Below are 13,323 nucleotides of genomic sequence, written 5' to 3'. Positions count from 1 at the left end.
GGTTTGCACGATAAATGTAGCGCCACTTGTGTGAGGAATACCTGCACTGTGTTAGGATCCCCACTGTACCTCTCTGGTGTTGCCAAGGGGACGGCTACCGGCATTTCCACTACTACCGCAGGGGTCTGGTTCGTGAGGGAGGTGCTGGGCGTGAGCGGGTCCAATTGGATAGCATCCAGTCTGGCTTTTACATCGGCTGTTTCTTGCCTGGAGGCAGCCAATTCAATTTGCACGGTCGCTAAAGCAGCCAGCACATCATCAAGTGTTGCCATGTCTGTTATCGACCGGGAGTCAGTTAGTGTTATTAAGGTCGGATATTTTGTAACGCCCTGAACGTCTCAGGATCGTTTAACAGACACGATAATGAGAACGCAACCACTTGTGAAGGTTTAGTTATTTTAATGAAGGCAAAAATAATACAAGGAATAAACAAAGGTTATAGTCACTGGAATCCTCCAGGCTAAGTACGTTACCAGCCCACAGCACGGATGGTCCTAACCGTCCTCTGCATATACGCCGATCCCGGCGTATGCCAACAGAGGGCAGAAATGAAATGGCCGACAATGCCAATCGGTAGGCTGTGAGGGGCACGAAGAGTGTTGGGGAGAATCGAGGAGTCAGGGAAACACCCAGCCGGGGTCTCTACCTGAAGGGAGCAGCCGCTCAACCTCTTCCTCAGACTGCACCGGGACGCGGAGTCACCTCCTGGTGATGCGTCACCGATACCCCAATCACAAGCAAAGAAGACTGAACCGAGAGCAGCCGCTCGATCGATCCCGTGGACTTCCGAGTCTGTAACGCGGCAAACACCTCCTGGTGTGCGTTACAGCTGGCAGTCCCTGTATCTCTGGTCGGGCTGGGAGTTACGACTCCAACCAGCAAAAGCGCCACTGCGCTTTGACTCAGCCGAGTCAAAAAGCGAAGCTCAATGGTTATCCGGTAGAGCTTCCGGGTCCTTCACAGGTGACGATGGGGCAAGACACGGCCCAGGGAGTAACGACTCGACCTACCTCCGTTCTTGCCTTACTGGAGCACCACTCCGGAACACTGCTCTTCACTAAGCAGGTACGTCGGTGTAACACAATATCCGACAGCGTTGTACCTCCCGGTTCCTCCCTTTATAGGGCGTGTTTTCCTTGAGTTATGTAACAGCTCTCCTGTTTACATAAGGGCGTGTTTTCCTTGAGTTATGCAACAGCTCTCCTGTTTACATAAGGGCGTGTTTTCCTTGAGTTATGTAACAGCTCTCCTGTTTACATAACCTCTCAACCGCTAAGCATCCTGGGAGATGTAGTCCGTTTTCGCTGGTTACCGTTTTCCTCCCCTCGCATGACAGGAATTCTTGACAGGCGAGACCTAAAAATCACGCTGTGGGCCACATAGAAATGCCGATCCCACAGCGGCCCCTAGCGGTAAGGACCTCACTGAACTCTACCAATGCCAGGAGTATATGGTTTGGTCACATAGAAGCGCAAATCGTTTCCGCAACAGTAATGAAACATGCACAGCAGTAAGAAAAAACAGCACATAAAATGCAGAGAAAAAATGAAAAAAGCACTTATCTGGAGTTGGTGACAAAGGGGAAGGACTACATTGGGGAATACTGGCCTCTGATTGGACACCTACTGCATTGTGGGACTGTTGGGCTTCATTTGTTTTTACTATTTCCAGTGTATGGAAAATGTAATTTGTTTACTTATCAAAAATGGCTGCTATTCAAGGGAGTGGGGAAAGTAAAGCATAATCCTCACCTTCAGTCCTGGCATAGAATCCCACTTTTCAACGGGACTGCATAAAAGCTGCCACCCTGCAGAGAAAAATAGATGCTCCCACTTCAACAGTATTCATTTGAGGCTGGGGTAGGAAACTCTCAGGAGTATCTCTCATGTCACCCAGGAGACTGCACAAAAGCAGAATCAACTCAAGCAGATGAGACTGCAGAATTAGCCCAGTTTATCGAGATCTCTCCCACTGACAGTCGCGGAAATTCCAGACACCAGGGAGGCAGATGAGTGCCTGACCCCAGAGAAACAAGCCATGATGTCCAGTGGGTGCAAGACCCTGATGTCCGCCCAGCTGTATAGAACAGCAGAGATGCAGATGTGGGTGCGAGCATACTACAAAGGATGACTGGCTTTCTTTCTGAGGGAGATGACTTGCCGTACCCATAGCTTTGACAGAGCATCTGTAGGACCTGGCACACTGTGGTACACAGCATTATGAAAATGAAGACGAGAGTTAGACAGATGGTGTGGTTTCCTGACATTGATTACCAAGTTGTATGCACAGCAGCGACCTGCCTGTCATGTCAAGTTGCGGGGCCTCTAGACTAATTAGCGCTGATCATATCAGAAGAGCTGCCTGCTGCTCCATGGGTGGGACACAATTTGGATTTTGCAAGTCTGCTACATGATCCACACTACTGGTAGTGGTTGACGATAGTAGCAAATAACTGGAAATAAAAGATGCCTAATCAATAGTGGAGGAAGATTTGATACAGAAAATAGAAAGGATACTAGTGACCAATGGCCTCCACAGGACATTAGGACAGAGAACGGACTGCAGTTTTAAAGCCAGGAATTTAATCAGTACATAATAATCGCTAAATATAATGCACAGAGAGCTAACTCTAAGGTTGACTCAAGTGAAAGGTGAGGCAGAAAGATGAATGCACACTTGTAATAATGCAATGTGAATATTATGTGCTTTTTTTGTGTGTACATATAATGGAAACATAGAGTCGACTACTTGCAAGTTTTGGTGAAAGTTACGAAATTCGTCACATAACCTCTTCTATCCCTCCACTATTCTTTTTCAATCCAAAAAACAGAATAACATGTCCATCACTTAAATTAATTTCATATTTCCCTATACTAACTCCCCTCCACCTCCCCTTTACTCACCCCAACCCCCCGGCTATAAACTCAACAAAAAAAAAATTCTAGACTCTTTCCCCTTCCTTCTCAATCAAAATAACTTTCTAACATATCCACCTCTCAAATTACTTTCACATTTCACTATACTTATTCACCACTAATCCTTTATGGGTTCCGGAGTAGTGTGCTACTCACCGAAAAAGCACTTCAACACCTCATCAGGGGTAGCAAACGCGATTTGAATACAAACCTTTTCCCTCTTCTATCTCTCCACTATCCTTCTCAATCCAAATAACTAACATATCCACCACTCAAATTACTTTTATATTTCAGTATACTTATTCACCACTAATCCTTTATGAGTTCCGGAGTAGCATGCTACTCGCCAAACAAACGCTCAGACCCCTCATCAGGGGTAGTAAGCGCTTTATAAATGCAATTACAATACAATACAAGTGGTTCTCCACCAGCAAATGGTACTTGGTCGCTGTCCAAGCCCATCCAGCATAACTCAACATGGACTCGCAAGTATCTCAGAAGTGACCCCCATCCAAGATAAGCGAGTAGTAAAGTGAGAGGCATTGGTGGCCAAGGACCTACAGACTGAAGACTTTGTGTTAATGCATGAACGCACTACTCGCAGTAAATTCAAACCACTGCTAGTACCGAGGCCCTGAGCTGTAACAGAAATGGAAGGCACATTGGTATTGATGCAACAAGGTGGTTCAGTGTCACCTCGCAACAAGTCCTCGTTCAAGGAGGTAAAGATGCCTGTAAAAGGCTCAGAAGCAATACTGAGCAGTCAGGAAGAGGACTTGCATGTAGATTTGGCTTTTGCAGAGGGAGTGAGCAAAAGCTATACAAATGCAAACCCTTCCCTCATCTATCCCATAACTATCCTTTTTCAATCCAAATAAACTCACATGTCCACCACTCAAATTAATTTCATATCTCTCCTTATACTAATTCACCACTAATACTTTTTGGGTACCGGACTAGCGTGCTACTATCCGAAAAGCCCCTCGACAGGGGTAGTAAGTGCTATATAAATGCAATTACAATTACAAGCGACCTAATAAAGCCTCAGGTTGTTGTGTCAAATGCCTGGAGGCGATAACAGAAAAGTCATAGAGGCGCTCCAATATAGTCAGGTGGCACGCTATCTAAAGCACAGAATTTTGTTTACATGTTTTAACACCTTAATTACATAGGCCACGCGTCTTGGGGAAAAATGTCACAGTACCTCGAGCCCCTCAGTCCCTTCACACACAACTTTTTCATCCCTCTTAAAGCCCTGTAGCAGTAGCAACTCGACAACTAATTGTCTATGTGACAAGTGTTAGCTCCATGCGACCTATTTGTAGTTTTGCTTGCTAATTAACTGCTGTTCAGTTGAATGAACGCTGCAGAAGGAATCGTTCTTTTTCCAGTTATCCCGGAAAAGTGAGACTGAAACTCAAAGTGTTTGGCATGGAAACCGCGGCCATATTAGTTGTAGCTAAAACAGACGTTTTATTCCATTTTCGATCTTAAAGAGAGGGCAAACGCTAGGCTCGACTATACATAATATGGCGCATCCGGAAATGACCATGTCTCATTCTAAACGTTCGGCCTAGTGGTTAGAATTTTCAGATCGAGGCTTGGAACGCGCATGGCCGTCCGAGTACCGGGATTTACGATGGTCCACGCTTCTTAGAACTATATCCGTAGAGTACAAATCTTGTTCTTGGTAATACATTTCATTTTTGTGCTTCGCACGTTGCAGCATTATGTCGTCCTTCAGAAAAGCGCTCAAATCCAAACAGAAGAACCACCGGGAGCGGTCTCAGGTATGACACGAATTGACACGGCAATCATGAGTGTGAGGTCAGGGTGATGGGAGAGTGCATATACGCGCCTGTAGAAGGTGAGGGGCATGGGGTTACATGTGAGTGGACGAAGGGACAATGGAACAAGTGTTAGGGGCACTGCAGGGCCACACGGGAGACTGGTTCTGTTATTGTAGAGGTGCAGCCACAAGTGAGGGAAACGAATAGTTTGTGGCAGACTGGACGATGATTCACCCTCGGACTCCTTTGAGGTGCATAGTTGAAGGGGTTGGTAGAAATGGCATAGGTTCAAACATAGAATAACAAAAGGTTCTATGTGGGAGGTGCAGGGCTTTAAGTGGGATGGAAAAACAAGCATTGGCATAGCCAATAGGTCTCGTTTTTGGAATCTTATAAGTATTTAGCTATACAGCACAATATCTTTGGTGCAACAACATCAACTGTTGCACGGCTAAACACTTATATGGTCCCAAAGGCGAGACCCATTGGCTATGCCAATACTTGTCATGTTTGGCCTTTATTGGTATAAAGGCAATACATATGATGTCATATTCTTTGGAACAGAATTTACCTATTAAATCCTGTTCAGAAAAGTTACAATACCTTTGTGCCTATAGCTCGCATTCCCTTTTAGATATACTGCAGGCACGGTTTAGTTCTGGACCTGGATGGTTCTCATATATTCAATGTTCATTCTCTTTGTAACAAATACTGTATGTAAACCAATGGCCTTTCATGTGTAATCTTTGATTGTATAACAATATCGTCTGATTGTATGCCTTTTCTCTTAAATTAATAAAATACTTTGAAATAAAAAAAATAGAAATGTCACACTCAGTAGTGCACAGCCCTTCAGCTACGTCTATTTTAAAGTTTCAATATGTGTCTATTTATTCTAAAAGTCTGATCGCTTAAACACCGACACACAACAACATATGACTTTTCAGTGTGAAAAGATGCATCAGGTTGTGCTCCGGGGTGCCCTCTGATGGATTGGATTGGATTGGATTGGATGTACATTTGTAGAGCGCGAATTGCTGCCCGGAAGCGTCCAAGCGCTGAGAATGCCAGTCACCCGCCCAGCGTCCCAGGGAAGGAGAGAGGGGGGGTAGATTAGACTGGGTGAAATAAGAAGGTTTTTTGCTGTTTCCGGAAGGCCGTAAGATTGGAGTTGGCTCTGAGATGCAACGGGAGGCCGTTCCAGGCTCTGGCAGCATTATGGGAGAATGTTCTGCCTCCGGATCTGGCTCTTTTAATTCTGGGGGCCAAAGCAAGGAAGGTCTGACTGGAGCGTAGGCTTCTGCTGGGCGTGTAGTGGGTAATTAGGTCTCGCGTAATCCTGGGGCCAGTGTTCCAGAAAGCCTGGTGAGCTATGCACATAGCTTTAAACATAACTCTCTGGCGCACCGGTAGCCAGTGAAGGGATACCAGTCCGGACCTCACTGCCTGTCTGCGGGGAAGGTCGAGTAAGATGCGAGCTGCGCAGTTCTGGACTGTCTGAAGCCTCCTCAGAGTGGAATCAGGAGCACCCAGATAAAGTGCGTTGTTAAAATCCAGGCGTGACTGAATTAGACCTTGTACGGCTACTTTGTTTGGCCTCCAGAGGGAGGAGAGGGAGAATTTTCTTTAACGTCCTCATGATGCCAAAACAAGTGGCTGAGAGTTTTGTGGATTGTACATTAAAGGACAGAGATCTGTCCAGCCAGACTCCGAGACTCTTGATACTGTTTTTGGGAGTTGGGGGGGATCCCAAGCTAGGCGGCCACAGGGAGGCGGGGAGACTAAGATCAGAGGGGCCTAGAAGCATAAGCTCAGTTTTGTCCCCATTCAATTTTAAGCACGATAGGGACATCCAGGTCTTCACTTCCTCCAGGCACTCTCTGAGCCCGCCTCGGACAGAAGGATTAGCTGCCTGCGACATGGAGACCACCAGCTGCGTGGTCCGCATAGGAGATGATCTTAATCCCGAATGGGCGGACGACATCAGCCAGCGGCCTCATGTACAGATTGAAGAGAGCAGGGCTCAGAGAAGAGCCCTGGGGGACATCGCACTTCAAGGGTCTGCTGGTGGACACAGACTCGCCTTCGAACACAACTCTGTAGTGTAATGAATTGGAGGATTTATTGCCCCTCAGCGTCACAAGTGGCAATGATTATTTCTGCTGCGGCTCGTTGATAAATGGGCATTATATGACGCCGCACACTTGAAGCGTACTCACCGTGAGCTGCTGCACCTTGGGACCCCCTGGATGGTCTTTCATGTTTCTGGATGGAGTGGACCTGCATCCGTCAAACCTGGACCTCCACACGCACCCCTGTCCGACATCAAGCTGGTAAGAGATTAGAAAACAAGACCGGTAAAAGGGTGTCTGCCTCCCGAGCCACGCTCCGTGGCACCTAGATAGAGCAAGAGGAGGGACCAGCAACAACCCCGCAGGACAGCATTACATCCGTGCATTCAGTGACAACAAATTGCCCTCGGGGCCGAGAAGAGGCGCAACAGCTCCTCAGAAGCACAGCTCCTGTTGTCACCTCAGGGCGTTGCTCTGGGAGAGGATGCCAGGTTTTTCAGCATAGACTCAACACAAGGAAGGGAGGGAGGGAGAGCGGTCGCTTCTAACCTGCACAGAGCATCAACCCTCACTGAAGAAAGACAACTCCACAGGGACAGGGTGGAGGAGAGGGAGAAAAGGGTGGAATGGATGGCTGCGGTGAAATGGTTTGTGAAAGACAGAAATCCTCTAATCGCCTCCGGGGAATATCCAAAGGGTTTAGTGGAGTTTATTTTAAGATTTGAGATCACATGGATAAAAGACCAAGTAAGGCAAAGAAAAATATAGGAAGGAAAAACAGTGTAACTGAGTTAAACCAGGAGGGAGGGACGTTAAAGTAACTTATGATAATATTAACGGTAAGAAGGAAAGACTAAGGAAACAAGCATTGGCCGCGCGACGCGGGAAGCTTGTAGTAATGTAAAACAAAAAAACACGCTAGTGATGCGTGCGCGCAGCAGCACGAAAAAGTGAAAGTAATTGCGCTAGAACGGAGGCAGATGGCAGCTGCGCCCGTGCACGCTCGCTTGAACGCAGGCGCTAGGCCACCAAAAGCCTGTGGCAGCACTTTGAAAACCCCGATACTAAATGTCTCACTGGCTCAGCAAGACCTGACAAGGGGTTCTCTCTCAAAGGGGCGTGGCTGATGTAATTTAGGGCGTGGTTTAAGAACACGTAAGCTGAAAATCTGTGCTTAGCATGGTGTGCCGCCCGACTGGTATTTAGCTGCTTCTGTCATTGCATCCATATACAAGTAACATTACACTTACAACAAGCCAGGACTATTGGCGTTGTCAATGGTTGTTATTTGCATAAGATAAATAAGCAACAACTATGGCTTTGTTGTATATAATATAGAAAACGCTTCCATTTTGAAATGATGAGACTGAAAGAACTATAACGAGTCTCTGAAGTTACCTGAAAGGCAGCGAAGGGTGGTACTGCTGCAGTGTTAAGACTTTTTATCGCCCTGTGGGTGAGGGCAAAAATGGAGAGTCCGATAGCGACCTATCTCAGCACCTGCTTATTAGGAGGCACCAGGTCGTGGGAGAAGAGCTCTTAGATGAGGAAGCAGAGACACCTCGAGTTAGAAGATTACAGGTGTTAATGTCAGCGGTTTCTGGAGAGGGTAATAGAGTATTTTAAAGTAGTATTATAATAGCCGGTGAGTTGGGCCTTTTTGGACAGGGTCATGGTGGCCAGCTGACGAACAAAAGTTACTCTTAAAGTAGTGGTGCATTCCCGAAGAGGGAGCAGAATGGTCAGAACTTAGAAAGAGCTCTTGTAAATACAAGGGGAAGTAAAGGTTACTGATGAATAGAGAGTAGTAGGGGGCATGGTCATTGATTTATTTGAGGTTTTATATAACGTGGACTATGCCATGTCGACATCGGAATGCTACACACCAGTGGTTCCCAAACGTTGTAGAACCACAACCCACTTTTTAGAAAGACAAACTTTAACGACCATCCTAGCTTTAATGGACATGAGGCAGGGCAGATTCTTTTTAATGTGATAGTAGTTGTGCTTTCAAAATACTGTGAATTATCCAAAAAAATACTCTTTACAATTGGTTTGCATTCCACTCTAACAGCAAGTGTTTGTAAATGCCAATTTCTTTGACCACTGCACTGGAGCGTGAACACTTTTCAGAATGGGAGTCTGGCCTGAATTCACTGAAATCACAAGGCTTTTGGAAAATCTTGGTGTTGATACCAGTGATTTTAGCAAATTTTGGAAAAAAAAACATTTGCAAGCTGAGTTGGGGTTAAGTCCTCCTATCCATTTTGTGTTAAAACAATGCCCATTTGTGCATTTTGGACTCCAAGTATATATTGCAGCTTTATATAGCGTGTACTCTGCCCAAGGACATTTGGAGCACTTTACACGAGCACCAGATACTTATATAAGGTCAGATTCATTTAATTTTAGGAGTTGTTTGCCCAGAGCCTACGCCAGGACCCAAACCTGGTTCCCCTGATCCAAAGTCAGCAGCGTTGCCTATTAGGCCACAGCCATATTCCTCAAATTATGTGTGAAAGTCACACACAAGAAGGATGAGTAGATCAGTGGTTGTTCACCTTTTCTCTTCCGTGGACCCTTTTTTAATCAATACTGGAACCCGCAGACCCCTACTGAATCGTTATTGGAGGCCCAGGACCCACACCGAGTCATTACTAAAAGTCCAGGAGCCTGACCTAAGTTCTTTTAATGATTTTGAACTGCAAAATAGTACAAGTGACTGCAGAAATTTGCATTAGTTTGTGCGTGTGTCTGCAGATCCAGTCCAAGTTTTCACGCTAAGCCGAAGCGAGAAGGACGTGAGGAGTACGCCAGCTGCACTAGACCTCGGTCCCTGGCGGTCTTTGCCCTCTGCTTTTTGCCCTCTGGTTTGTGCCTGTGGCTGTTCTTGTCTCTGGCCCCTCTCTCTAGCACGGAAGGAGTGGAGGCCGAGACAGAGCTGTGCAGAGTGGTGCAGAGAGCTGAGTGGAGCGGAGCGGGACGGAGTGGGGTAGTGTGAGCCTTTGTAGCTTCGAGCCCCAAGCGCTGAACCCTGGGCCTTCGTTGTGCGAGCCCCCGGAGCCAGGAGCCCCAAGCCTGAGAGCAGTCAGAGGGTGAAAGGTCGAAAGGCTGAACAGTTGAAGGAGTGCCGCTGGGGAGCCGAGGCGAGCAGCAGGGCGTGAGGCGTGCGGTGTGCTTTTCCAGCGCTCTAGACCTCTCATGCCCGACCTTTTACACACCAGTACACACTGGTGAGGACACCCTCATGTCCTGTGCAGAGGTGAGCAATGGGAGTAACCTGGTGATTGCCGCAAGAGCTATAGGGGCACCTATGATCTAAAGCGAGGTAGCGTGAACTTGACGGCCACATAGCATGTACAAGCGCGTACAAGAGGTTTGAGGAGTCGCTGGTGTGCATTTGTGGACGGAAGGCATCTGTGGACGGAAGGCACTTGTCCTTTGGCTGCTTCCAAAAAAAAAATCCTTGCTTGGTGCTGCGTGGCTTCAAGGTTTTTGGCTACTCCTCTGATGACCCCGGAAGACCCCTGAAGATTACAGGAGCTGTAGGGGGGGTCATTAACAGGTATGCAAGCGTGTGGGAAAAGAGAGCGCTAGGAAAAGCTAGGAAAAGCGCAAGCAGGGTGAAAGCAGGAGTGGGAGACCTGTGGTCACGCTGACACGCTAAAAATTGCTGATGCTGAGAAAGCAATAAGTAGTCCTGACACCGAGCCCTACAGGAGTTGTTGATGACCCAGAGTAAAAGACCGTGTACTGAGTTCAATTGTGATTGCGGGTTTTGCGGGGATGTGAGAGTGCTCCCGTAGGGAGTGCTATAGGACATCCAGAATGTCCAGCGGAGACTCCGAGCTGTATAAGCACCTTCATTGGAATATACCTTGTGAATCTTCATATACTTGCCCTTGACCTGCTTTTGCTATACTGAGGAGCATATTCTGGCACATAAGTAAATACGCATTTACTAGTAGAACAAGTAAGTCACTGGAAATGCATTCAGGTAAAGAAAGATCTTTGGGTACTCCAAAAAACGTGCTCGAAAAAATCAAGCACCAAAAGTGCTAAAAAAGGCTAAAACTCAAATTAAGGGGGCGAATCAGATGCTAATCTCACCAATAGCTAGGATGTTTGAAAAATCTACTAAAATCACACAGAAATTTCTTTATGACAAATCCAACAACCGCACTCATGTCAATGCAATCAGAACCTGAAACAAAAAGTTTACAGACCCTAATCAAGCCAACGAACAAGTCAAAAGAGAATGTAGTTTTACTTGATGTAGTTGATGTAAATTGGGTTTCGGATCAGGTTAATGATCAACAAGCTAAAGATCTTGAAGGACAAAGAAAAGAGCGAACAGAGGATGTGGACTTATTTCATCTAGTACATCCCTTGTATCAAATATTCTCTCCAGAAACGGGAAGTAGAGTGTCGGATAAAAATAGGATGGAAGTAACGACAAAGGAATGTAAACAAATTGATAACACCAAGAATGAACATATTGGAGGAGTTCCGTTGCCACTAGAAGTAAAAAAAATGAGGACTTAATCAACAAACATGCACTGACTACTAAAGCTCTATACCGAAATGACAATGAAAAGGAAAAAATTGACCATATATCAGGAAACCAAGAAAAAGGCTCTACTGGTATAATTAACTCCGTATATGGGCCAATTGTGCAAATCAATGCTGGTGGAGAAAATATCACGGAACGGAGTTATGAAAACCGAGAACAACTAGAACAGGCCGCTTTAAATCAATTAAAAACATCTGTTATTATAAATAAAACTCTAGGAAGCAATGATCAACCTGTACTTACAAATGAATATATCACTAATAATACTAATGTGCCAACGCCAAAAAATACATTAGCACTTGCAGGTAAAGAAAGTGGTCATGATGACATTAATATCTCATCGTGTTCTAAGGAAACAAACATGAACAATAAAACTAAAAATCAAGACAACCAAGATGTAGGATCCATATGGGATATATTCTATCAAACATCAGTATTAACCCTTGAAGCACTATCAGTACAATCTAACAAAATGGACACTCAAATTGACATACTAGGAGTTATGGCAAATGCCGTTACCGTGATTGAGAATAAACTGACTGAATTGAATAATCTCATAATTAAAGCCCAAAGGGAAGCAGCGTCAAGTTATATTGAGCGTACATGTGCTCCCATAATTAACAAAATTAGCTAATTGGTAACTATTCCAGATGTTGTGAATACAATCTTAGAGGATGTCAAAGATATTGTCTGTAAAAAAAAAAAGGATTATCGTAAGGAGGACGGGCTCCATTCTGATAAAAGGGTATTTGCTCTAGCAGAAAAACAGGAGCAACCGAATGTAAAAACAGATACTGAGGACCTTACTAAATCAAGCACGGCAATAATACAGAGTATAAATCAAGACCTAAACAAATGGTAACGAAATATTGTTGGACTCCTCACATGAGCTGAATAAAGAAGGAGAAAACAATGAGGACTCAATAGCCTTTGAAATAACAAAAAGACAGAGAGAAAAACTACGTAAAGCAAGAAATAAGGCAAAAAAGGAAAGTACGCCACAAATGGATATTAAATTGGATACAAAAAAGGAAAGAACAGTAATAACAGATACTAAATTGGATCCTTTGTCTAACACAATTGAAGTTGGAGGAAAACTAAGGAAAAAATCTATAGGAAATCAAGACGGTAATATGAGTGTGACAATCTACAAAATTTATAAAAACAATTGACAGAAAAGAAAAATATAATGATATTTTTGCTCAGTCTGCGAAATCTTGTGGCAAACAAAATCTCGCCAGGGCAAATATAAGTACACCAGTTGAAAGTTCCAACCAAATGCTTTGTGCCCCTGAATCCGAAGTAAATAGGGCCCATGAAAAAGAAGTACAACACAAAATCAATGAAAATGGTTGTGTAATAAAAGAGTTCACTTCTTGTGATATTCTAAGTGAACAAATAAAAAATATGACCCAAGACATGAGGCCCCAAAATATACTTGAACCTAGACCTACAATGCATAATCAGAATGACAAGCAAATTTATATAGGTCCATCGGTCCAGAAGTTAATATAGCAAGACCAAAATACTGCACCAAACCCAGTTAGGAATACGAACCAACAAAGATAATCCGGCTAAGAACGAATTGTGGGCTGACAGATCAACGATTAATTCTTGGAAAGTAAAGGACATGATAGAGGAAACGACGTACAAAAAAGCATGAGATAATCTAGTGATTGAAAGAAGTGGCCAGAACAGGCAGATTACATATGAGGAATATGGAAGAGGTCAGGACAAAAAAAGTGAAATAGGGCTCCCAAAAAAGTCCGCTCAAATTATCTTTACACCAATATACGAATCGAGGGGAACACATGATATTTTGAATAGAGGAAATATCCTTCGGCTCATGAAAACAATAACAACACTAGAAAAGGTAACATCTGAAGATATTGAATGTGCAGGTTTTTACCTAATCCTGAAGGAAGATATCCACTAACATTGTTAACAGTGGCCACTGTGTCTACAGCGGACTT

General features: G+C 44.7%; 1 protein-coding gene across 1 annotated transcript in view; it reads left to right on the top strand.

Annotated features, from left to right (window-relative positions):
• The first annotated feature begins 4,500 nt into the window (after positions 1-4,500).
• UTP11 (UTP11 small subunit processome component) overlaps positions 4,501-13,323 on the top strand; it is a 154,065-nt gene continuing 145,242 nt past the window's right edge. Inside the window, exon 1 of the mRNA XM_085646822.1 lies at positions 4,501-4,705. Coding sequence (XP_085502948.1) covers positions 4,646-4,705 — 60 coding nt within the window. The 5' untranslated portion in view covers positions 4,501-4,645. The remainder of the gene's footprint in view (positions 4,706-13,323) is intronic.

The sequence above is a fragment of the Triturus cristatus genome, chromosome 3_2 (genome assembly GCF_964204655.1).
Source record: "Triturus cristatus chromosome 3_2, aTriCri1.1, whole genome shotgun sequence".
Classification (NCBI taxonomy): domain Eukaryota; kingdom Metazoa; phylum Chordata; class Amphibia; order Caudata; family Salamandridae; genus Triturus; species Triturus cristatus.
This window is presented reverse-complemented; position numbering and strand designations above follow the sequence as displayed.